At 44.1% G+C, this 22752-nt stretch overlaps 1 protein-coding gene across 1 annotated transcript in view; it reads left to right on the top strand.

The window, feature by feature from the left end:
• Positions 1-22752, top strand: part of LOC137346567 (protein spinster homolog 3-like) — a 164443-nt gene that overhangs the window by 40639 nt on the left and 101052 nt on the right. The window contains exons 3-4 of the mRNA XM_068010080.1: positions 12918-13054; positions 21431-21582. Coding sequence (XP_067866181.1) covers positions 12918-13054; positions 21431-21582 — 289 coding nt within the window. The remainder of the gene's footprint in view (positions 1-12917; positions 13055-21430; positions 21583-22752) is intronic.

The following is a 22752-nucleotide window of genomic DNA, read 5'->3' as shown; positions in this document are numbered from 1 at the left end:
GACTGTCATTGAAAAAGAATAGTGTAGATCGCCTGTTCTGAGGCAGAGGCAGAAAAAGTGCCTGAATGCTATTACTATAAATATCGGGTAGTGATGCGGAAATGGAGACCTCCGCAGCAACCTGCAGAGGAGGAGTGGACAATGACCCACCAGATTTTAATTCCTCCCAAATATCATAGGGAAATCTTGAGGATTGCCCATGAAATCCCAATGGCTGGGCATGTGGGTATCCGAAAGAGCCCTGCTTTTGAAGAACCCTTTAGCGAAGTTCTAATAGATTGCATGGACCTTTACCCAGAACTAGGACCGGTTTCCAATATCTCCTAGCAATCATGGATATGGCCAATTCCCAGATGCCATACCCTTAAGAAAAATTACAGCTGAAGCTGTGATTGAGGGGCTGACCCAGTTTTACGCTGGCTACAGACTGCCCAAAGAAATCCAATCAGATCAAGGATCTAACTCCCTGTCCTGCGTATTCCAAGAGATCATGCATAGCCTCAACATAAAACAGCTAAAATCCTCAGTGTATCACCCACAGTCACATGGGGCTGTGGAATGATACCACCAAATCCTGAAAACCATGATCAGAGCCTAATGCTATGAGTACCCTCACAACTGGGACTAAGGGTTAGCTTTTCTGCTGTTCGCCACCAGAGATTCACCCAATGAATCGACAGGCTTCAGTCCATTTCACTTGGTCTATGGACATGAGGAAAGAGGCCCCCTTAAAGTGATCAAATAAAAAATTCTAGATCAAGGGGAGGACACGTCTTTGTTAAATTTATGTATCAGCCTTTCACAAATGACTTTTTAAAGCATGTGCTGTGGTTAAAGAGCACCTTAAAGCCTCTCAGCAAAACTATAAAAGGCAGGAAGATAGACATGCTGAGGCTCAGACATTTAAACCAAGGGATCAAGTCCGACTGCTGTGCCATTACAGGGGAAACCCCTGAAAGCTAGGTTCAGTGGCCTGTACAATGTGGGGGAAAAGATCAGTGGAGTAAATTACCTGATTAACACCTCAGACTGCAAAAAGAAACAAAGACTGTGCCACATCAATCATAACCGGGAACAAGACAAACCAGTGAATGTATGCCAGGTAGTGAGAACATTGGAGGATGGAAACAATCGTGAAGAGGAACTAGGGGAAGAAGGGAACCTAGAAAATTCTCAGATTGAACCCCCTACTGTGAAATTGGCCAACACAGAAATCTTAGCGAGGCTAGAGACCGTGTTTAACGACAAGCAGGGAAAGGACCGAGCTACAGTGCTAAGAGAATTTGGAGAAGTGTGTCGGGACAAATTGGGTCATACTTCTTAGAACAGTCACAATGTGGTTGTAGGGGAGACCCCACCTATAAAACAAAACCCATATCGACTGTGCCCTGATAAGTTGGCTCAAGGTCGAGAAGAAATCAAGTACATGCAAGACAATGTCCTAATCGAACCCAGTCAAAGCAGCTGCAGTTCACCTATTGTATTAATCCCCAAGCCTGATGGAGCAACGAAACTCTGTATTGACTACTGCAAAGTTAATGCAGTAACCCGAACAGATGCACACCCGAATCCTCGCATCGAAGACTGTATTGACAGAGAAGGCAACTCAGCACATATCAGTAATTTGACTTCTTAAAAGGATACTGGCAAGTCCCCACAACCAACCAAACTCAGAAAATTTCAGCTTTTGTGACACCCAATTCCTTTATTCCAATGTAAAGTCATGCCATTTGGTCTAAAGAATGTCCCAACAACCTTTTAAAGATTGATGAATCAGCTAGTGGCTGGTTTAAGCAACTGTGTCATCTACCTTGATGACCTGCTGGTCTGTAGCGACACCTGGGAAGGCCGTGTAAACCAGTAAGAGCACTATTTAAGGGTATATAAAACCCCAACCTAAATGGCCAACTTAGCTAAAAGCGATTTCGCTCATGTCAAAGTGACCTACTTAGGTCATATTGTAGGCCAAGGTCGGGTGTTGCCAAGGGCAGCAAAGGTGCAAGCCCTAATAGATTTCCTCATTCCCAAAACCAAGAGAGAGATAATGCAATTCCTGGGGTTGTGCAATTTCTATAGACAATTTGTCCCTAATTTCAGAACCCCAGTTGCCCCATTGACTGACCTATTAAAGAAAAATGTTAAAATAGTGTGTTCAGAATGGTGTCAGATGGCTATTTTGACAAATGAATCTGTATTCGCAGCCCAAATTTTACCAGCTTCTTTAAGGTGGTCTTTGACACAAGCGATGTTGGAGATGTGGGAGTTGCAGCAATCCTACTCCAGGAAGATGACTGAGACATTGATAGGCCAATTGGCTATTTTTCAAAAAATAAATTAATTAAATTAGCGTAAATATTCCACCACAGAAACGGAGGCATTGGGACATCTGTTAGCCCTTCAGCATTTCGAGGTCTGTGTTAATAACTGACACAGGGAAATTGTGATATACACTGACCACAATCCACTAACCTTCTTAGAAAAATTCAAAGTTAACAATGCCAGGTTGTTCAGGTGCAGTTCACTCCTCCAGCTGTTTAATTTGAAAATCACACACATAGCTGGGAAAAGCAAAGTCATTGTGGACACCCTGTCAGAATTTGAAACATGTGCCACAAATATACTGTGAAAGGCTAGTGACAGCAAACCTAAGGATTGCAGGAGACGAATGCATATAGAAGTGTGCTATTGTGTGTTTTTACTTTTCTTTATTTCTAAAAACTACAACAAAAGAACTGAAATAGCAAGGAATTTCATTTTTTGCCTTTTTACGGGGAGGTGTCATGCTCACGTAAGGAGCAATTATAAATTATAAAATGAACTGATGAGTTGAAATCAAAACAGGCACCTTTTCCTGCAAAACAAGATGGAGTAAGAGGTCAGGTGACCTGTCCTGTACTGTAAATACACATGGTAACTGCTGGAACCCTGAACCTATCGTCATGTCTGGTCAAGTGTTGAAGAAAGCATTAGAAATGTAAATGGATCGTTCAATGCTCATGGCTAACCCTCTTCAACAAGTTGGTCTAACAATGGCTTGTCAAACATGGAGACTCCAGACTCAAACTCAGGATAAAGGGTAAGAAAAAACACTACTGTATCAAGATAGCATAGAGATGAGCAACATCCAAACCCATTGTCTAACAATGGCCACATCATCAACCACCATTTACGAAAACACAATGGGAGAAAAACTTTGGTCACCTGACAGAAACCAAGGGCTGGATTTTACAGCCCCCCTGCCCAATGCGGGGGTCATGGCAGGGTGGGGGGGTTGCAGGGCTAGACAATTACTTTGGTAGAGACCCACCACGGGCCTTGACGCTGGGAAGGCCCGGCCCAATATTGCTGGCGGCTGCGAGGCCTCATGGCAGCCCCCCGCCACTTGGTGACGGAGCAAAATCTACGTATTTTTAAAAATGGAAGTAATTGAATTAATTACTTACCCGCTCCCGCCGTCCTTCCCGCTCTGAGATTGGTGCCGGTGGCCAGAGTTCCAAGGCGGAACACTGGTGGGGAGGGGGGAGCAGGTAAGCTTCTCTGTGTGGGAATGGGGGAGTGGCACCAGAGTAAATTAATTGGTCTATGGGATGGTGGGAAGGGGTAAAGTTTAAAGTCTATGAACTTTGTGGGGGGGAAGGTCAGGCACACCAGGTTTTGGAGGGGGAAGAGGGCAGATACCTAATTCTATGGTTATTGGGGGATGTGGGAGAGGGTCAGGATCAAGTTTTTTAGTGTTTAAAAAATATGTCCCATAAATTTTAAGTTGCAATATTGGGCTCAAAGTCCTTTAAAAATGGTGTCGGTGCCTACACAGTGGCGCCTGATGCCATTGTCAGGGACAGACAGCTCGCTCCTTCCACATCATCGATGGGGGTGGTCCACCCCAGCCATTTAAATGAGCTGCCACATTTAATCTCACGGCAGTTCTGCAAATGCGCTGTGCATGAGCAGACTGCCAGTGTTGACATGGTGGCAACATAATTCAACATAAATTTCAGCCCCAAGTCTCTGATAAGGGGTTTTAATAAGAGACATTTTCTGTGCAAAGGGCAGAAAGCAAGAAGGAAGAGAGAGACCCATCCTAGCCGGAAGAAGGACCTGGTCAGAATACTCTCTTTGAACTAACTAGAGGCAGAGATTAAAAAGTGACCTTTGAAACTCCCTATGTGAGAAATTGCAACAGGGTTTTTGCCATTGAACTGTGACTGAGATTTGGCTAAAGAAGTCTGCAGCAAAGCATCCATTCCCCTGAAACATTCCAAAGTTTGGCGTCAGTGAACCAGGAAAAAGGAGAAACAAGCCCGCATTATTCTTAAATTTTCTTCTTGGGGAAATGAACAAGGTTTCACAACGACCTCTTTTTAAAATGATCAGATCTAAATGCCTGCTATCTTTTAATCTCTATTTTCTTGTGTGTGTACATGCGAGTGGGTGTGTGTGTGAAGTTGCAAATGTTTTTGGGAATTGTTTATAATAAACATTTATCTTTAAACCTACGTGAAAACCTGTCATTAGTTTGTTTATTGACCATTAAAACGCTTAAAGGTTAAACCCAATTCTAATGAAAGCACTGTCTTCGGTCGGTAAAGAAGTGAAATAGGAGTAGCATCTCTATCATTTCCTGCCTGTCCATAACATGATTTGCCAGGGCCAGAGTTGGACATTCTAGCCCAACAGCTCCTATTACAGCCTTGTGATAAGCTGTATTACATTTTGAAGGATCAATATGTCAAACATTCAAACACTATACGTAAACTAAATATGGGTACTAAATGTAATATCTCCAGATTTGTAGGTGACACATAACTGGGTGGGAGGGTGAGTTGTGAGGAGGATGCAGAGAGGCTTCAGGGTGATTTGGACAGGTTGAGTGAGTGGGCCAATGCATGGCAGATGCAGTATAATGTGGATAAATGTAAGGTTATCCACTTTAGTAGCAAAAACAGGAAGGCAGATTATTATCTGAACGACTATAAACTGAGAGAGGATAATATGCAAAGAGACCTGGGTGTTCTCGTACACCAGTCGCTGAAGGTAAGCATGCAGGTGCAACAGGCAGTAAAAAAGGCAAATGGTATGTTAGCCTTCATAGCGAGAGGATTCGAGTACAGGAGCAGGGATGTCTTGCTGCAATTATACAGGGTCTTGGTGAGGCCACACCTGGAATATTGTGTGCAGTTTTGGTCTCCTTATCTGAGGAAGGATGTTCTTGCTTTGGAGGGAGTGCAGCGAAGGTTTACCAGACTGATTCCTGGGATGGGGGGACTGACGTGTGAGGAGAGATTGAGTCGGTTAGGATTATATTCGCTGGAGTTCAGAAGAGTGAGGGGGGAATCTCATAGAAACCTATAAAATTCGAACAGGACTTGACAGGGTAGATGATGTTCCCGATGGTGTGAGAGTCCAGAACCAGGGGTCATAGTTTAAGGATACAGGGTAAACCTTTCAGGACTGAGATGAGGAGAAATTTCTTCACCCAGAGAGTGGTGAGCCTGTGGAATTCGCTACCACAGAAAGCAGTTGAGGCCAAAACATTGTATTTTTTCATGAAGGAATTAGATATAGCTGTTAGGTCTAAAGGGATCAAAGGGTATGGGGCAAAAGCTGGAACAGGTTACTGAGTTGGATGATCAGCCATGATCATAATGAATGGCGGAGCAGGCTCGAAGGGCCGAATAGCCTACTCTTGCTCCTATTTTCTATGTTTAACTCTTGTATTTGAGTAAGTGCACATCTGTGACACTTCAGAGTGTCAAGGGATTTAAAATAAAGACAGTCATTTCATATTGGTTTCTTCTGACCCAGGAATTGATGAGCACTTCACAACCTGCAAATCTACCCTGCCAACAACCATTAATCATCATCTGACCTTAGGATTTACCGCAATTTGGTTTTTGGCCTGAAAGGATCAGGCTAGGTTAAACACAGCTGTATTTTAGCGGCAGAATGATACTTCGTGCATTGTCGATTACAGTGTCCCTGTCATTATAGAGCACCTTATACCATGAGCAGTGCCACTGGGTATCTTTGCTAGGATCTCTCACTGGTGGTCTCAATAGTGAGCTTATTGAACTAGGCCCTGTTGATTGGCTGATTCTACCAGTATTTTCTGCCTTAGGGATTGTTACGACCAGGTGAGAAAGGGGTCAAGGGTCCCTCTCAGCCTTCACCTGGTCTTACCGTAACAGAGTTTAATTTTAAACACTGTTTTTAGCTCCCCTTGGTGAATCGTTGTTCACCGCTTTCCAATTATAAGGCAAAGAAACCAGCACAAACAGGCTTTCTTAGGTTTAAAGAAGAAAAGTTGAAATTTATTAAACTTAGACTCTAATTCGGTTAATGCAAACGGATACATGATGGCCCACACTGGCATGCACACACGATACACACACGCAGATAGAGACAGAAAGAAAAATAGAAGAAATAAAGTGGAAAAGTTTCAGGCAATATCTGAGGAGGATTTTTGTGTTATGGTTCTTCGAGCTCACTGTAGTGTCCTTTATTGTAGGTAGGTCTTGCTTTTCATTGGGGCCCAGTATTCTTCTTAAACTTTGGTCGCTGAAGGAGACTTTTCTGTCTTGGGGTTCATGTGTCTTCAGTGGATTTGGAGTTCTGTGAGAAAGAACAAAGAACAGTACAGCACAGGAACAGGCCATTTGGCCCTCCAAGCCTGCGCCGATCTTGATACCTGTCTAAACTAAAACCTTCTGCACTTCCAGGGTCCGTATCCCTCTATTCCCATCCTATTCATGTATTTGTCAAGATGCCTCTTAAACGTCGCTATCGTATCTGCTTCCATCACCTCCCCCGGCAGCAAGTTCCAGGCACTCAACACCCTCTGTGTAAAGAACTTGCCTCGCACATCCCCTCTAAACTTTGCCCCTCGCACCTTAAACCTATGTCCCCTAGTAACTGACTCTTCCAGCCTGAGAAAAAGCTTCTGATTATCCACTCTGTCCATGCCACTCATAACTTTGTAAAGGGATGGGAACAGGCAGACAGGAGAGGCTGTGGTGAACCAGCCAGGAGAGATCTTCTCAGTCAAGGAGCATTCTGCTTTCTGCCCAAACTGTTTGTAAAAATTCAAAAAATCAGGTTGCCCAGCAGGTTAGTCATGTGACTAGCTGGTATGACCATGTTCATTTGTGTATTCGGCCATCTTAGCAGTCAACCTGGAATGCGGGGTCCCCCACCTCCAACGTCTGGTGATCAAAAGTCCATTGTGGGTTGAATGTGTCAGGGAACGGTCCTTTGTCCTTTCCAAGCACTGTCCATTAATATGCAAATGTCTTTCCAGCCAAGGGACTATTTGGGTTGAATGTGTCAGGGAATGGCTGCTTTGTCCTTCCAAACACTGTCTGTTAATATGCAAATATTTTTCCAGCCAAGATGTGGCAATCTTTTAAAGCAAGCCCTTTCTTCACTTCAACAACAGTTTGAAATTTAATGTCCATGTGGTGAAATTAATATGCCTCATGCTTGGCAGGTGGGGACCTGCATGACATCTCCACACCCAGTGTTAAGAAATGCAATTCGAGAAAAGCGCATATCATTAAAAGGGTCGAGAGAAAAATGTAAGATACAAAAAAAACATGCATTTCTCTCATTCATTCCCATTCATTCATAAATCTTAAAGCTTTTTACAGCCTGTCTTCTTTTGCTGCCAGTACTGCTTTAATTGCCCCCTTTTTGGCATCCCAAATAACGTGTTTTTTTTGGAAGTTTCTCCTCCATTTTCCCATTTCCATGGCTGCCTAAGATCTTTGTTCCTCTTGAGGTCTGAAAAGGGGGATGGGTGGTTTCTCTTTGTTCTGACTGCAGGGGAGGATTCTTTGCTAATCTCTCCTTTGTTCTCTGGGACACTCCTGCCTGCAAGTATTTGTGCAGACTCTACTGCACTCCCCTGTGGCACATCAACTAGGTGAGGCATCGCCATCATGGTTTCTGTGCCCCCGAGAGGTCTTTCTTTGTCTCCGCATGTTCCTGTAAATGCTGTCAGCAACTCTGGTGGGGTGCTTCTAGTGTCTGCATTTACGTAGGAGGATGTGGGGTCTAAGCTTTCACATTTTTCAGGGTTGGCTGACCGGATAGTAGGGGTTTTCCTCCCGGACTTCCTTTAAGCTGCCCTCTTGGTCACTTTTACCCCTTCCCTGTCTGTAACCTTTTGCCAGCCTTGTGTCTGCCTGTCTCTTTATTTTCTTGGCGGTGGTCCCTTACGGTTTACCAACCCTCGGCTGGAGGGTCCTCCTAATATCGGTACAGGACTTAGGGGTGCAGGTTTCACTGTAGGTTGGGGTTTCCCCTCAACCTGGCACATGTAGCAACTCCTACAGTACTCCACCACATCTTTGTGGAGTTTTATCCAGTCAAACTGCTGTCTTATGCAGGCTTTGGTCTTTCGTATTTCGGCATGTACAGCCACTGTAGTCTCGTGGGCCCTCCTCAATATTTCTCTCCGGTACCTCTATGGCACCACTAGCTGGTGAACTACTGTCCACTCCTTGTCCTCAGGTCTGTGAGGAGAACTCCATTTCCTCATCAGTATCTCATTTTTAAAATAGTAGCAATCAGGGACTCCCTCTGCTTCACTTTCAGACTGGGCAGCCTGTGCTTACTCTCGCAATACTGAGAAGGCTCACTGATCCTCAGTTATGGAAAATCCATTTAATTCATTCCCTGGATCGCCTAACTTTCCAAATAAAGTCTCGGACAGACAGATCTCATGGTCATCTGCCTGCAGTGCCAATGCAGTCTCCTCTGGGGACCTGGTTTGATCATGGACTGATCCACTACACATTCAGGGAAACTGCAGGGGACCGTCTCCCACCACTGCCCTGTATCTCTGGCCTCCTGCGGTCTTTCTCTCACTGCAGAGGAGGGGCTACCACCTTCACTCCCACCAGATCATTACCTCGGAGCAGATCAACCCCATTCACAGGCCAGCTAGGGAAATCCCTACAGTCACTGGTCCTGAAACTAGGTAGCACTCTGGGTGCACCCAGTGTACAGGTACAGGCATACACTGCCCTCCAATACCATTCACCACCATTTTGGTGTTCACTGCACTCTCTGGGGGAAAGGTCATGCCTTTTCCCAGTAAAACGGATCTAGTGGCTCCTGTGTCCCTGAGAATTACTGTAGGCTTGCTTGCCCCACTTGAGGGTATGGGGTTACTTTCCCTTCAGACACAAAACCCTCAGGAATCCTATTAAATTTTCCTGCACTTGCAGCGGTAGACTTCCTTTAACCTGCAGTTAAAGCCACAGCTTGTTCTGCTGTGCTTTCCATCAAGGTCCCATCTTCACTGAGCGGACGTGCCCTGATTAACCCTACAGATTTTCCCTTTAGTTTCCAGCAGTTAGCTTTTAAATGCCCTGCTTTATTACAATGGAAGCACATAGGCTCCAGGTCTCACTCTTGCTCACAGCATGTTCCTTTTTGGCTAGAGGAGGGCCCCCTGTCTCTCCTGCTTTCCTTTCTTTCCCAGGAATACTTGGGCGCCTATCACCTTCCCACCCTTTGTCCTTTTCAGATTTGTGGGGGTGACTAGGAAAGGTTCTCCCCTGGGAGATCGGCTTATAAATTAAAACAAACTCATCAACTAGAACGGCCGCTTGCCGGGCTCTCTGAACCCGCTGCTCCTCTACATGGGTCTTTCTGAAGAGTGGGAGAGAGTGTTTAAATTCCTCTAACAGAATTACTTCTCTGAGATTCTCATAGCTGAGCTGTACTTTAAGAGCCCTCAGCCACTGGTCAAACACCAGCTGCTTACTTCTTTCAAACTCCAGATAAGTTTGATTAGCTTGCTTCTTGAGGGTTCTAAACTTTTGGCAAAAGGCTTCAGGTACCAATTCATATGCCCCAAGGATAGCATTTTTGGTTAGTTCACAATTTGATGAACTCTCATCTGGCAACAGGGAATAAACCTCATGGGCTTTCTAAGTTAGTTTGCTTTGCAGTAAAAGAGACCAGGTCTCTGCCTTGCCAGTTTCTCAAAGGACACAAAATTCTTCTACATCCTCTTCATTGAATTTTGGAAATACTGGAGCTAGTTTTAACAATTCTGCACCCAGCCCTGAATTAAGCTCTTCGATATTGGCCATGCTTACACTGGGGTTACTCTGACGCCCCCTAGTTAACTCAAGCCGCTTCAGCTCTCTTTCTTTGCATTCTTTCTGGAAGGTTCTTTCTCTCTCTCTCTCTCTCTCCCCTCCCTCTCTTTGTCTTCACGTTCCTTTTGGAAGGCTCTTTCCTTCTCCCTCTCCTGCCTCTCTCTTCCTGTCTCTCCCTTTCTCTTTCTCGTTCCCTTTCCCTATCTTCTAATTCAAGTTTCCTTTGTTCCAATTGTATCTTTGCCAGCAGTACCCTGTCTGGGTCTACTTCTAATACTGCTTATGCTTGTTCAGATTCAAGGCAAAAATGGTTGGCCAATAGCCTTGCCTTGCCACATACAGTGATCCCACACAGCTCGGCCATTTTCCTCAACTCCTTTTAACTTATCCCAAGTTACTTCACCCTGGCTTGGACAGCTACTAGCTTCAGTCGCAGACATGTTAGTATTTAAGCACACAAAACCACAAGAAAACCTGTATTAATCTTGCTCTTTTTTGATTGGGAACAATTTGGCTTCCCACTTCCAATTCCTCTCATTTGTCTGTGGGTCAATTCCGGATGCTAGCACCCAAATTTCTGTTATGATCAGGTATAGGTGTCCCCCTCAGTCTTCACCTGGTCTTACCGTAACAGAATTTCCTTTTAAACACTGTGTTTTTAGCTCCACCTTGGTGAATCCTTGTTGACCACTTTCCAATTATCAGGCAAAGGAACCAACACAAACAGGCTTTCTTAGGTTTAAAGAAGAAAAGTTGAAATTTATTAAACCTAAACTTAAAACTCTAATTTGGTTAAAGCCTATGGATACACAATGCACCCATGCTAGCATGCACAAGCGATACACACATGCAAATAGAGACAGAAAGAAAAACAGAAGAAATAAAGTGGAAAAGTTTCAGGCAATATCTGAGGAGGATTTTTGTGTTACGGTTCTTTGAGCTCACTGTAGTGTCCTTTATTGTAGGTAGATATTGCATTTCATTGGGGCCCAATATTCTTCTTAAACTTTGTTCGCTATAGGAGACTTTTATCTGTTGGGGTGCATGTGTCTTCAGTGGATTTGGAGTTCCGTGATAAAGAGCAGACAGGAGAGGCTGTGGCGAGTCGGCCAGGACAGAACTTCTCAGTCCAGGAGCATTCTGCTTTCAGCCCAAACTGTTGGTAGAGATTCAAATAAACTCAGGTTGCTCAGCAGGTTAGTCATGTGACTAGCTGGTTTGTCCATCTTAGCAGTCAACCTGGATTGCAAGCTCCCCCATCTACAACGTCTGGTGATCAAAAGTCCATTGTGGGTTGAATGTGTCAGGGAATGGTCCTTTGTCCTTTCCAAGCACTGTCCGTTAATATGCAAATGTCTTTCCAGCCAAGATCTGGCAATTTTTCAAAGCAAGTCCTTTCTTCACTTCAACAACAGTTTGAAATTTAATGTCCCTGTGGTGAAATTAATATGCCTCATGCTTGTCAGGTGGGGTCTGCATGACAAGATACTGTTTGTTGAATTCCTTCATAACATCCCAGTGAATCATAAAGTCTGTTTAATTAATGTGTATGCAATGAGAGAACATTTTATGTGTGAGTTTCTCTGTAAAGGAACTGTAAGTTGTATCACCATAGTTCCCCATTTTCATTGTAGGGAGCGTATTTTATGTGTTGTACTTTGGATTTTCTGTTGGTTCTGCAGCCAGGATATCTTCTGGTGGAAGTGCATTGTGTGTTGGAAGCAAGCCCTTTGGAGCTTTACCACACTGGTTCACACATCTGATGCTTTTCTCTCTTATACTTCATCTTGCCTTTTGTCTCTTTGCCTCTCAGTTTTTATTTCCGCTTGATGTCTGACTGGAATGACTCTCTTGCTGTCTCTCCTGCCACCACTTCTCCTTACCAATCTGATCCCAGTTCTTTTTCCCCCAGAGCCCCTGTCCCCACCCACCTTGAGGCCTCCCAATGCTGCATGAATGCTGTGATAACCATTGGCTTCTGAGATTCTCAGAGGCCATTTTGAAAGTAGGCAGGAAACAACAATAAAACAAAGCCAATGACACAATCTTATCTTTGTCTAAGAGTTGTTGGAACATGGAATACTTTGCCTCAGGAACCAGTTAATGCACAGACCATTGCATCTTTTTAAAGAAAAATTAGATAAACATTAAAAGTGGAGGAAAATATGCTGTTAATGGGGAGAAAGTGGGGCAGTGGGATTTATTTTGGATTGTTCCAGCAAAGAGAGAATGGGCTGAATGGCCTCCTTCCACAAGGAAATGAAAGTAAGAAAGACTTTAATTTATATAGCACCTTACACAGCCTTAGGGTATCCCAAAGAGCTTTACAGCCAATGAAGTCCTTCTTGAAGTGTAGTCACTGTTGTATGAAGGAAAACATGGCAGCTCACTTGCACACAGCAAGCTCCCACAAACAGAAATAAGTTCATCTTTTTTATTGATGTTAGTTGAGAGAGAGCTCGTCTGCTTTTCCTCACAAGAATACCAGGGGATCTTTTGCACCCACCCAATAGAGGATAGACATAGCCTTAACTCAACAACTCAACTGTCAATACAGCACTCCCCCCAGTTCTGCACTGGCACTTCAGCCTGGCTAATGTGTTTGAATCTCTAGAAGGGGACTTGAACCCATAACCTTCTGATAGAAAGGAAGGAGTTCTACGATCCTGAGCCACAGCCAGTCCTTAAATATAGTTTTGATATTTGGGCATGATGCAGTGCTGCTGCTGTGCCCCTGCTCACATGGAATTTGATGGCCAGATGTTGAGATGACTGTTTTATCACTGACTTGCCTGTTTTGTTCAGTCTTTATCTGCAGTTACATGATTTTGGCTCCTTTGTTTGGTTACCTGGGTGATCGGTACAACAGGAAGATTCTCATGTGCATCGGGATATTCATTTGGTGTATCGTGACACTGGCAGGATCGTTCATCACTCAATCTGTAGGCCGATTTACTTTTATTTTAATGATGTACTAGTCAAAGTTAGGGCTAGAAAATGACATTCTTCCTCTTCTAGACTTCTGTATTCCTATGGGCACAGGCCTGTCTGTTTACTAGGCTGGTTTTCACATGAGAAGCTGGCTGCTTCTTATAAGATATAAAAATCAGAGTGTCTATTGACACCACTGTGTCAGCCAATGAGTTGGAGGTGGGCAGGACTTAGGGCAAACAGTGTTTTTAAAGCAAACAAAGTTTATTTACAGAGAGATCGGGTGAAGCGAGATTTAGAAATCTGGAAAGAAAAGTCAAGGCTATAAGAACAGTGTAGCAATTTGAGTAAAGATAAGCAGAGTGGGACAGGAAGGAACAGAGAGTTTAATGGTAAAAATTTATCAGCAAATAAGGTCCATGCAAAGAATAGTGTTTAAAAACTCAAATGCTCTTTATCTGAATGCATGAACATTCAGAACAAGGTAGATGAACTAGCAGCACAAATAGAGATAAATGGATTTGATGGAATCACCATTACAGAGAAATGGTTGCAAGGTGACCAAAGTTGGGAAATAAATATTCCGGCGTGCACAATTTTTTGAAAAGACAAACAGAATGGAAAAGGAGGCCGAGTAGCCCTGATCGTAAAAGATGACATAAGGACGGTCGTGACTAAGGATCTGGGATCAGAAGATCAGGAAGTAGAATGAGTATTGGTGGAGATTAGCAATTACAAGAGTCAGAAAATGCTGGTGGGTGTAGTTTATAGGCCCTCTAACAGTAGTTATACTCTTGGACAGAGCATGAAGCAAGAAATAATTGGAACGTGTAACAAAGGCAATGTAATAATCATGGGGGATTTTAATCTTCATATAGACTGGACAAATCAAATTGGAAAAGGTTGTCTGGAAAATGAGTTTGTAGAATGCTTTCATGACAGTTTCCTGGAATATGTTGTGGAACCAACCAGGGCTAAAGCTATTTTAGATCCAGTATTGTGCAATAAGGCATGTTTAATTAGTAATCTCAAAGTAAAAGATCCTCTGGGGAAAAAGTGATCCTAATACAATTGAATTGCATATTAAGTTTGAGTGCGACATATACGAGTCCAAAACAGCAATCTTAAACAAAGAGGGGAGAGCAGGCTAAAATTGATTAGGTAAATAGACTAAAAGATATGGCGGTAAATAAACAATGGGAAACATTTTAAAAAATGATTCAAAATTTTCAGCAAAAATACATTCCATTAAAAACAAAACTTCAGTGAGAAAGATCCAGCCGTGGCTTACTAGGGAGGTTAAGGATAGTATTAGATTAGAGGAAGAGGCTTATAATGCTGCGAAGAATAGTAGTAAGCATGAGGATTGAGAGAGTTTTAGAAATCAGCATAGGGTGACCAAAAGGTTGATACAAAAGGGAAAAAGTAGAATATGAGAATGAACTAGTCAGGAATATAAAAATGGACTGTTAAAGCTTTTACAAGTATATAAAAAGGAGAATAGCTAAAGTAAATGTTGATCCCTTAGAGGCAGAGACCAGAGAAATTATCATGGGGAATGAGGAAATGGCAGAAACGTTGAACAAATGTTTGGTGTCAGTCTTCACAGTAGAAGAGACAAATTACATACCAGAAACAGAGGGTAGGTAATCAATGGGTCAATAAGAGTGAGGAACTTAAAGTAATTAATATCAGCAAAGAAAATGTATTGGAAAAACTTGAGGGACTAAAAGCCGACAAATCCCCAGGACCTGATGGCCTACATCCTAGGGTTCTAAAAGAGGTAGTTGGCAGAGATAGTAGATACACTGGTTATGATTTTCCAAAATTTCTTAGATTCTAGAACAGTCCCAGTGGTTTGAAAGTTAGCAAATATAAACACCGCTATTCAAGAAAGGAGGGAACGAGAAAACTGGGAATTACAGGCCAGTTAACCTGACATCAGTCATCGGGAAAATGCTGGAACCTATTATTAAGGAAGTCTTAACAATGCACTTAGAAAATCATAGTATGATCAGACAGAGTCAACATGGTTTTATGGAAAGGAAATCATGTTTGACAAATTTATCAGAGTTTTTTGAGGATGTAAGTAGTGGGGTAGATAAAGGGGAGCCAGTAGATGTAGTGCACTTGGATTTCCAAAAGGCATTTGATAAGGTGCCACACAAAAGGTTAATGTGCAAGATAGGGGCTCATGGAGTTGGGGGTAATATATTAGTATGGATGGATGACAGGAAGCAGAGAGTAAGGATAAACGGGATGTTTTCAAGTTGACAAGCTGTAACTAGTGGACTGCCTCAAGGATCAGTGCTGGGGCCTCAGTTATTTAATATATATATTAATGGTTTTTGCACTTAGACAATTACAAGAAAAGCGTCGTGAGCAAAACAAGGCTGTATGCCACTGTCGTCGACCTCACCAAGGCATTCGACACTGTGAGCAGAGATGGACTTTGGAAAATTCTTGAAAAACCTGAATGCCCACCCAGGTTCCTGGCCATGGTGAAGCAGCTTCATGAAAATCAGTACGAACAAGTTAAAACAGCGACCTCTCAAGTCCCTTCCGAATCTCCAATGGCGTGAAGCTGGGATCTGTGCTGGCCCCGACACTATTCACTATCTTTTTCAGCATGACGCTGCAGCAGGCAACGGAAGACCTAAGGAGGGAGTTTATGTACACTGCCGGACTGATGGAGGCCTTTTCAACCTCAAGCATCTTCAAGCTCACACAAAGACACAAGAAAAACTCATCCGTGAACTTCTTTTTGCCGATGACTGTGCTCTTCTGGTCCACAGTCAGTCAGACCTGCAACGTATAACACATTTTTCCAAGGCGGCACAACTCTTCAGACTAAAAATCAGTTTAAAGAAAACTGAAGTCCTGCATTAGCCTGCACCCCATGAAGAATATAGACCACCAACCATTGTCATTGAGGGAACCGAGCTGAATGCCATCAAGCAATTTATTTATTTGGGAGCATCATCTCGTTTGATGTCACCATGGACAAGGAAGTGGACAATAGGCTCTCAAAAGCAAACAGAACATTCGGCAGACTCTACAAATGTGTGTGGAGTAACCACACCTCAGAGCACAGACCAAACTCAAAGTGTGCAAAGCCAATGTTCTCACCACCCTTCTGTATGGCGCCAAGTCATGGGTCCTATACCGCCAGGATGTACGCTTTCTAGAGCGCTTCCATCAGCGCTGCTTCTGCAGCATCTTCAAGATTCGCTCACAGGACCGCATCTCAAACATTGAAGTCCTGGAAACAGCCAACATCACCAGCATGGTGGCCATCCTCCTGTAAAGCCAGTTGTGTTGGGCGGAGCATGTTGCCTAGATGGACGACAGTCACCTGCCCAAGATTGTGTTGTATGGGAGAGCTGACCACGGGTAAAAGGAACAGAGGGACCCCATACAAATGTTTCAGGGAATCCCTGAAGAAGTCCCTCTCTGTGTGTCACATTGACTATCGGCAGTGGGAAAGCACAGGCCATAGATCATGATGCCTGGAGATGCTACATCAGGAGGGCTACAGACACATTTGAGACTGAGCAAAGAACCAGCATGAAAGAGAAAAGGAGGAGAATGATAGATCCAATTGCCCCCAGCAGCAACTACACCTTCACTTGTACCCGCTGTGGGAGAATCTGCCACTCACGGATAGGCCTGACCAGCCACCAGCGGGCCTGCACCCTGTGACTACAACCTTCCCAAAATCTTCGTCCGCGAAGAAATGCCAAGAGAATGACTTAGACCAAGAGACTGAGAGTAATGTATCCAAGTTTGCTGACGATACAATCTAGGTGGGAAGTGAGCTGTGAGGTGAACATGTGAGGGGGCTTGACAGGATAGATGCTGAGAGACTCTTTCCCCTGGCCGGGGAGTATCGAACAAGTGGTCATAGTCTAAGGATAAGCAGTTGATCATTTAGGACTGAGCTGAGGAGAAATTTCTTCACTCAGAGGATCATGAATCTTTGGAATTCTCTACCCTAGAGGGCTTTGGATGTTCAGTTGTTGAGTGTATTCAAGGCTGAGACTGATAGATGTTTCGACTGTAGGGGAATTGAGGGATATGGGGATCAGACGGGAAAGTGGAATTGTGCTCCAAGATCAGCCATGATTGTATTAAATGGCAGACCAGGCCCCAGGGTCCATATGGCCTTCTTCAGCTCCTATTTCTTATTTTCTTATGAGCTTAAAGGTTCCTCCCAGTCACCCCACCCCCAGCAGATTATTTATGGCTGCATATAGTGACACCACAATTCCCAGCCAGGATGGAGATAATTGGGTATTTCCCCTGTCAGTCACAGCTGGAGACTGCTGTAGGTGACTAGGATTGATTTACCCACCTAATCTGTATGTAGGTATCCTCTAGTCACTGCAATTTGCTGGAAAAATCCTCCTGCTTTTATCGGGAGACGTTGCTGTAGTTTCCGTCATGAGTTCTGTTTGCTGTAGTTCATCAAGATTGTTTTTTTTAAATAGACTCTAATAAGAACATAAGAAATAGGAGCTAGAGTAGACCATTAGGCCTCTTGAGCCTGCTCCACCACTCAATACCATCATGGCTGATGTTCTGCCTCAACTCCCTTTCTCGCCCACATCCTATATCTCTTGATTCTCTGAGAGATCAAAAATGTATCTAGCCCAGCCTTGAACATACTCAATGATGGAGCATTCACAACCCTCTGGGGTAGAGAATTCCACAGATTCACAACTCTCTGAGTAAAGAAATTTCTCCTCATCTCAGTTCTAAATAATCAATCCCTTATCCTGAACCTGTGCCCCATGTTCTAGATTTCTCAGCCAGGAGAAACCACCTCAGTGTCTACCCTGTCAAGCCCCTTCAAAATCTTGTATGTTTCAATGAGATCATCTCTTATTCTTCTCAACTCTCGAGAGTATCAGCCCAATTTACCCAGCCTCCATTATAGTACAACCCACATATCAATCTTGTGAACCTTTGCTGTAATGCTCCAAAGCAAGTATATCCTTCCTTAGATATGGAGAGCAAAACTGTGAACAGTACTCCAGGTGTGGTCTCACCAAAGCCCTGTACAATTGTGGCAAGACTTCCTTACTCTTGTACTCCATCCCCCTTGCAACAAAGGCCAACATGCCATTTGCCTTCCTAATTGCTTGCTGAACCTACCTGCTCACTTTCTGTCTTTCTAGTACGAGGACACCCAAATCTGTTTGAGCACCAATATTTAAAAGTTTCTCAGCTTTAAAAAATGTTCTGTTTTTTCTATTCTTCCTACCAAAGTGAATAACCCCACATTCCCCACATTATATTCCATCTGCCACCTTCTTGCCCACTGTTACAACCAGGTGAGAAAGAGGTCTAGGGGTCCCCTTTCAGTCTTCACCTGGTCTTACTGTAACAGGGTTTAATTTTAAACACACAGTGTTTTTAGCTCCCCCTTAGTGAATCCTTGTTCACCGCTTTCCAATTATAAGGCAAAGAAACCAGCACAAACAGACTTTCTTAGGTTTAAAGAAGAAAGGTTGAAATTTATTAAACTTAAACTTAAAACTCTAATTCGGTTAACGCCTACGGATACACGCTGTGACTCATGATAACATGCATACGCGATACACACATGCAAATAGAGACAGAAAAGGGCAGAAGAAAAATAAAGTGGAAAAGTTTGGGGCAACATTTGAAGACTTGTTACCGTTCTTCAAGCTGACTGTAGAGTCCTCGATTGCAGGTAGATCTTGCTTTTTGTTGGGGCCCAATATCCTTCTTAAACCTTGTTCGCTGTAGGAGAGTTTTCTTTCTTGGGATTCATGTGTCTTCAGGGGATTCAGAGGCTTGTGAGAAAGAGATGGGAGCAGACAGGAGAGGCTGTGGCTAGCCAGCCAGGAGAGGTCTTTTCAATCCAGGAGCAAACAACTTTCTGCAGACTCTCAGTTCAAACTGTACAATTCAGAAAAAAACCCAGAATGCCAAGCAGGTTAGTCATGTGACTAACTGGTTTGACCACATCTGTTTGTGGATTGTATTGGAGTAGGGGATAGCTCCTTTGTTCCCAAAAGCTGTCTGTTAATATGAAAAAATGTCTTTCCAGGCGGGGTCCTGGCAACCCCTTGTCACAGGCCTTCTCTTCTTCCCAGCAACAATTTGAAATGTAATGTCCATGTGGCAAAATTAATGTGCCTCATTCTTGGCAGGTGAGGGCCTAGCATGACACCACTCACAACCTGTCTATATCCCTTTGTAGTCTCTTAGTGTTCTACTCACAGCCTATTGCCCCACCTAGATTTGTATCGTCAGCAAACCTAGATACATTACTCTCGGCCCCTTCATCTAAGTCATTTAATGTAGATTGTAAATAGCTGAGGCTCCAGCATTGATCCTTGTGACACTCCGCTAGTTATAGCCGACTAACTTAAACTCAGTCAACATCTTTAGCAGCCATTTTGATTTCAATTGAGAAACCAAATAACTAAGCAAGGCCCACAATTCAGTATCCGATCAAGAGGATGAGATAAATCAAGAGAACATGACTGCAGAACACCAAGCTTGAGTGGGGGGGGGGAAGGGAAAGCTGAGGAATGTAAGGAGTTCCACAGGATCTTAAAAGTGTCCCCTATCCTCTCAACCTTTCCCCCCAATTTTCTCCTTCCTCTTCCTCAAGATATCAGCCGAGGTTCTGTGCTTGCCAGGCCCTGAAGATCCACCCGTGAAAGTAAATGGGCGGAGACTCGCAGAAACAGAAAACCCCAGCCATTGATTTAGGGTTTGCCCACTCTGATGGGATGTATTCCTGGAGATTTCATCATGTGACCTCCAGCCCCATTCCTACATGTCTGCCATCGTCACAGTGCCCCCACCTTCACACACCTAGAGGAAAGTGGACTGAATGTTACCCGATTGGATGCTTCTTGAATGTCAGTCAATGGGCCTATAGTCCCATGTCTGATACAAACATATGAATTAGGAGCAGGAGTAGGCCACTCGGCCCCTTGAGCTTGCTCTGTCATTCAACAAGATCATGGCTGATCTGATTGTAACCTCAACTCCACATTCCCGCCTACGTCAATAACCTTTCACCTCCTTGCTTATCAAGAATCTATCTACCTCTGCCTGAAAATTTTCAAAGACTCTGCTTCCACTGCCTTTTGAGGAAAAGAGTTCTCCTCATATCTGATATTTCTATGACTAAGAAAAGTGTTCAAAGAAAAAACACAATTTTTTTAACACCACAATGACTTTTCTCCTGGGTTCCTTGCAGCAGTGTCCAAGAGATTAATCTATAATTCCTGGAGACTCCTGGACAATCCTGGAGGGTTGTCAACTTTAAGTTGACTCCTTGCTGACTTTGGCTCGCCCTTGTGGTGCACTTCAAAGTGTTCTTGAGAAGAGCTGGTTATCATAGGCCTGAGCACATGCAGTGTCTTCTGGCTAAATCAGAGTTTTCTCATGCCACTGTACAGGAGTTTTCTACTGTGACCATTCATTCCACAACTGGTTCTTATACTGGATAGCGGCTCAATAGCTGTTTGTCACTGTTAAAGAATTATAAATAAAGTCTTGCATTTATATAGCACCTTTCAGAATCTCAGGACATCCCAAAGTGCTTTACAGCCAATGGAGTACTTTTTCTGAAGTATAGTCACTATTGTAGTGTAGGAAACTGGCTGCCAAGAGGCCCATGAAGTTCAGTAGATGGTGCAACCTTGCACAGGATCCTTGCACTATTAATGCTGATTCCTGGGAGAGACAAAAACAGCAAGAGATAAAAGGCATGGAGCCAATTCAGCAACAGGTCTGGAAAAATTCCTCTCTGACATGCCAAGGAAATCGAACAAGCTTCAGAATTGTCCATGGTGACAATCTGGCCTTGCCAGTGATGCCCACATCCCACAAACAAATAAAAAAATAGCTGCTCTATGGAATATCAATCAGTAACTGTATTGGATGAAGTTCATGATTACGGAGGACATCAAACATACAGCAGCTAACAAATAGGAATGGTATAATGAGAAATTTTAAACCATAGTGTGACTAACAAATAGTTATCTAATCTCTGCTTTCAGATGGCTTTTGTAAACCACATTCATCCTGCCCTCCTGTTAACTTTGCTAGACCTGCGGTGTTCAATTAATCTTCAAATCTCTCCCAATCGATTGAAGTTTTTTTCTAATCTGTGTTGAAATGTTTCTGTGGAACTCAAAAGAGGATATTACCAGATAAATTGAGTAGTGGTTCAGAATAGACCTGGGCTGGCTTTGAACCCAGGAGCTCAGAGGAGAAAGGACAGTGTGTTATCACACTGCACCTGTCACACACAGTTAATGATCCTCCGTATTGAAAAATGTTTGCTGATATTTCTTTGACTTCTGCTCTGAGTCATCATTTATTTTTCTCCTCAGTACTTTTGGCTGCTGATTGTGTGCCGGGCTTTTGTTGGCATTGGGGAAGCCAGTTACTCTACCATTGCCCCCACCATCATTGCTGACCTTTATGTAGGTGATAAAAGGACATTGATGATCTCCATCTTCTACATTGCGATTCCAGTGGGAAGGTACATGCATTATTAATGGTTTTGCCCTCTTTCTGTGCTCTGTAATGAAATTATGGTTGGGATCAAGGCATGCTGGTCCATTTGTAAATAAATAACCTCATTGGCTCGGACTCCAACAAATGGAGCCATAGAATCTTCTGGTGTGTGCCCACTGCAAATCTGCATTTCTGCATTTCTGACCCAGCTGGAGTAACTGGAGGTGGTGGAGGGCACGGGTGCACGGGCTGGGTGGGGGAGGGGAGGGGTGGGTCAGGAGGGACACGATGTTCAAATCTCTGGACAAGGGCGGGAAAAATGTACCCAACGTGGCCCTCATCCTGATGACCACCTTCGTGTGCGGCTGCATCAAGCTATGTGTAGATCCCCAGTACGCAAACTCCAAGTGTCACTACGTGCTGAGGTTCTATCTGTCCCCGGTGTTGCGAAGGATGGGCCTGGTCACATTGCCGCGGAACGCACCATGCAGTTGGGCGGCGCCGTACCACCTATCCTTCGTGGAGCAGTTTCTGCGGAAAAACACCTTTGACCACCGGTCCATCAGGCAGTGGTCTGCACGGAATGTCCTCAAGGCCCTACGGGAAAAGGAAACGGTGGATCCTGTCGGATGGTTCCCCGAGCAGACCGTCAAAGTCATTTGGCGGAATGCCTCATCACCAGAACTTTCAAACAAGCACCAAGACGTAGCTTGGCTGGTGGTGAGAAGGGCCCTCCCCGTCAGATCCTTCATGCACACCCGAAGTCTCGCCCCCTCCGCACAGTGCCCCCGCGTTGGCTGTGGTGGGGAAGAGACGGTCGCCCACCTCCTCCTGGAATGTGCCTTTGCAAAGCAGGTGTGGAAAGAGATGCAGTGGTTTTTGTCAAGGTTCATCCCAAGCAGCTCTGTAACACAGGAGTCTGTGCTCTACGGGCTGTTCCCAGGGACGCACACCGAGACAAACATCAACTGCTGCTGGAGGACTATCAATTCGGTGAAAGACGCCCTTTGGTCTGGCCGAAACTTGCTGGTCTTCCAGCGCAAAGAGTTGTCCACCGCCGAATGTTGCAGACTGGCACATTCCAAGGTCCAGGACTACGTGCTGAGGGACGCACTAAAGCTTGGGGCAGCCGCAGCAAAGGCTCAATGGGGAAAGACCACAGTGTAAGGTTCCCCCACCAAGCTGGACTGAGGGG

Source organism: Heterodontus francisci, chromosome 30, assembly GCF_036365525.1.
Source record: "Heterodontus francisci isolate sHetFra1 chromosome 30, sHetFra1.hap1, whole genome shotgun sequence".
Taxonomy (NCBI): domain Eukaryota; kingdom Metazoa; phylum Chordata; class Chondrichthyes; order Heterodontiformes; family Heterodontidae; genus Heterodontus; species Heterodontus francisci.
This window is presented reverse-complemented; position numbering and strand designations above follow the sequence as displayed.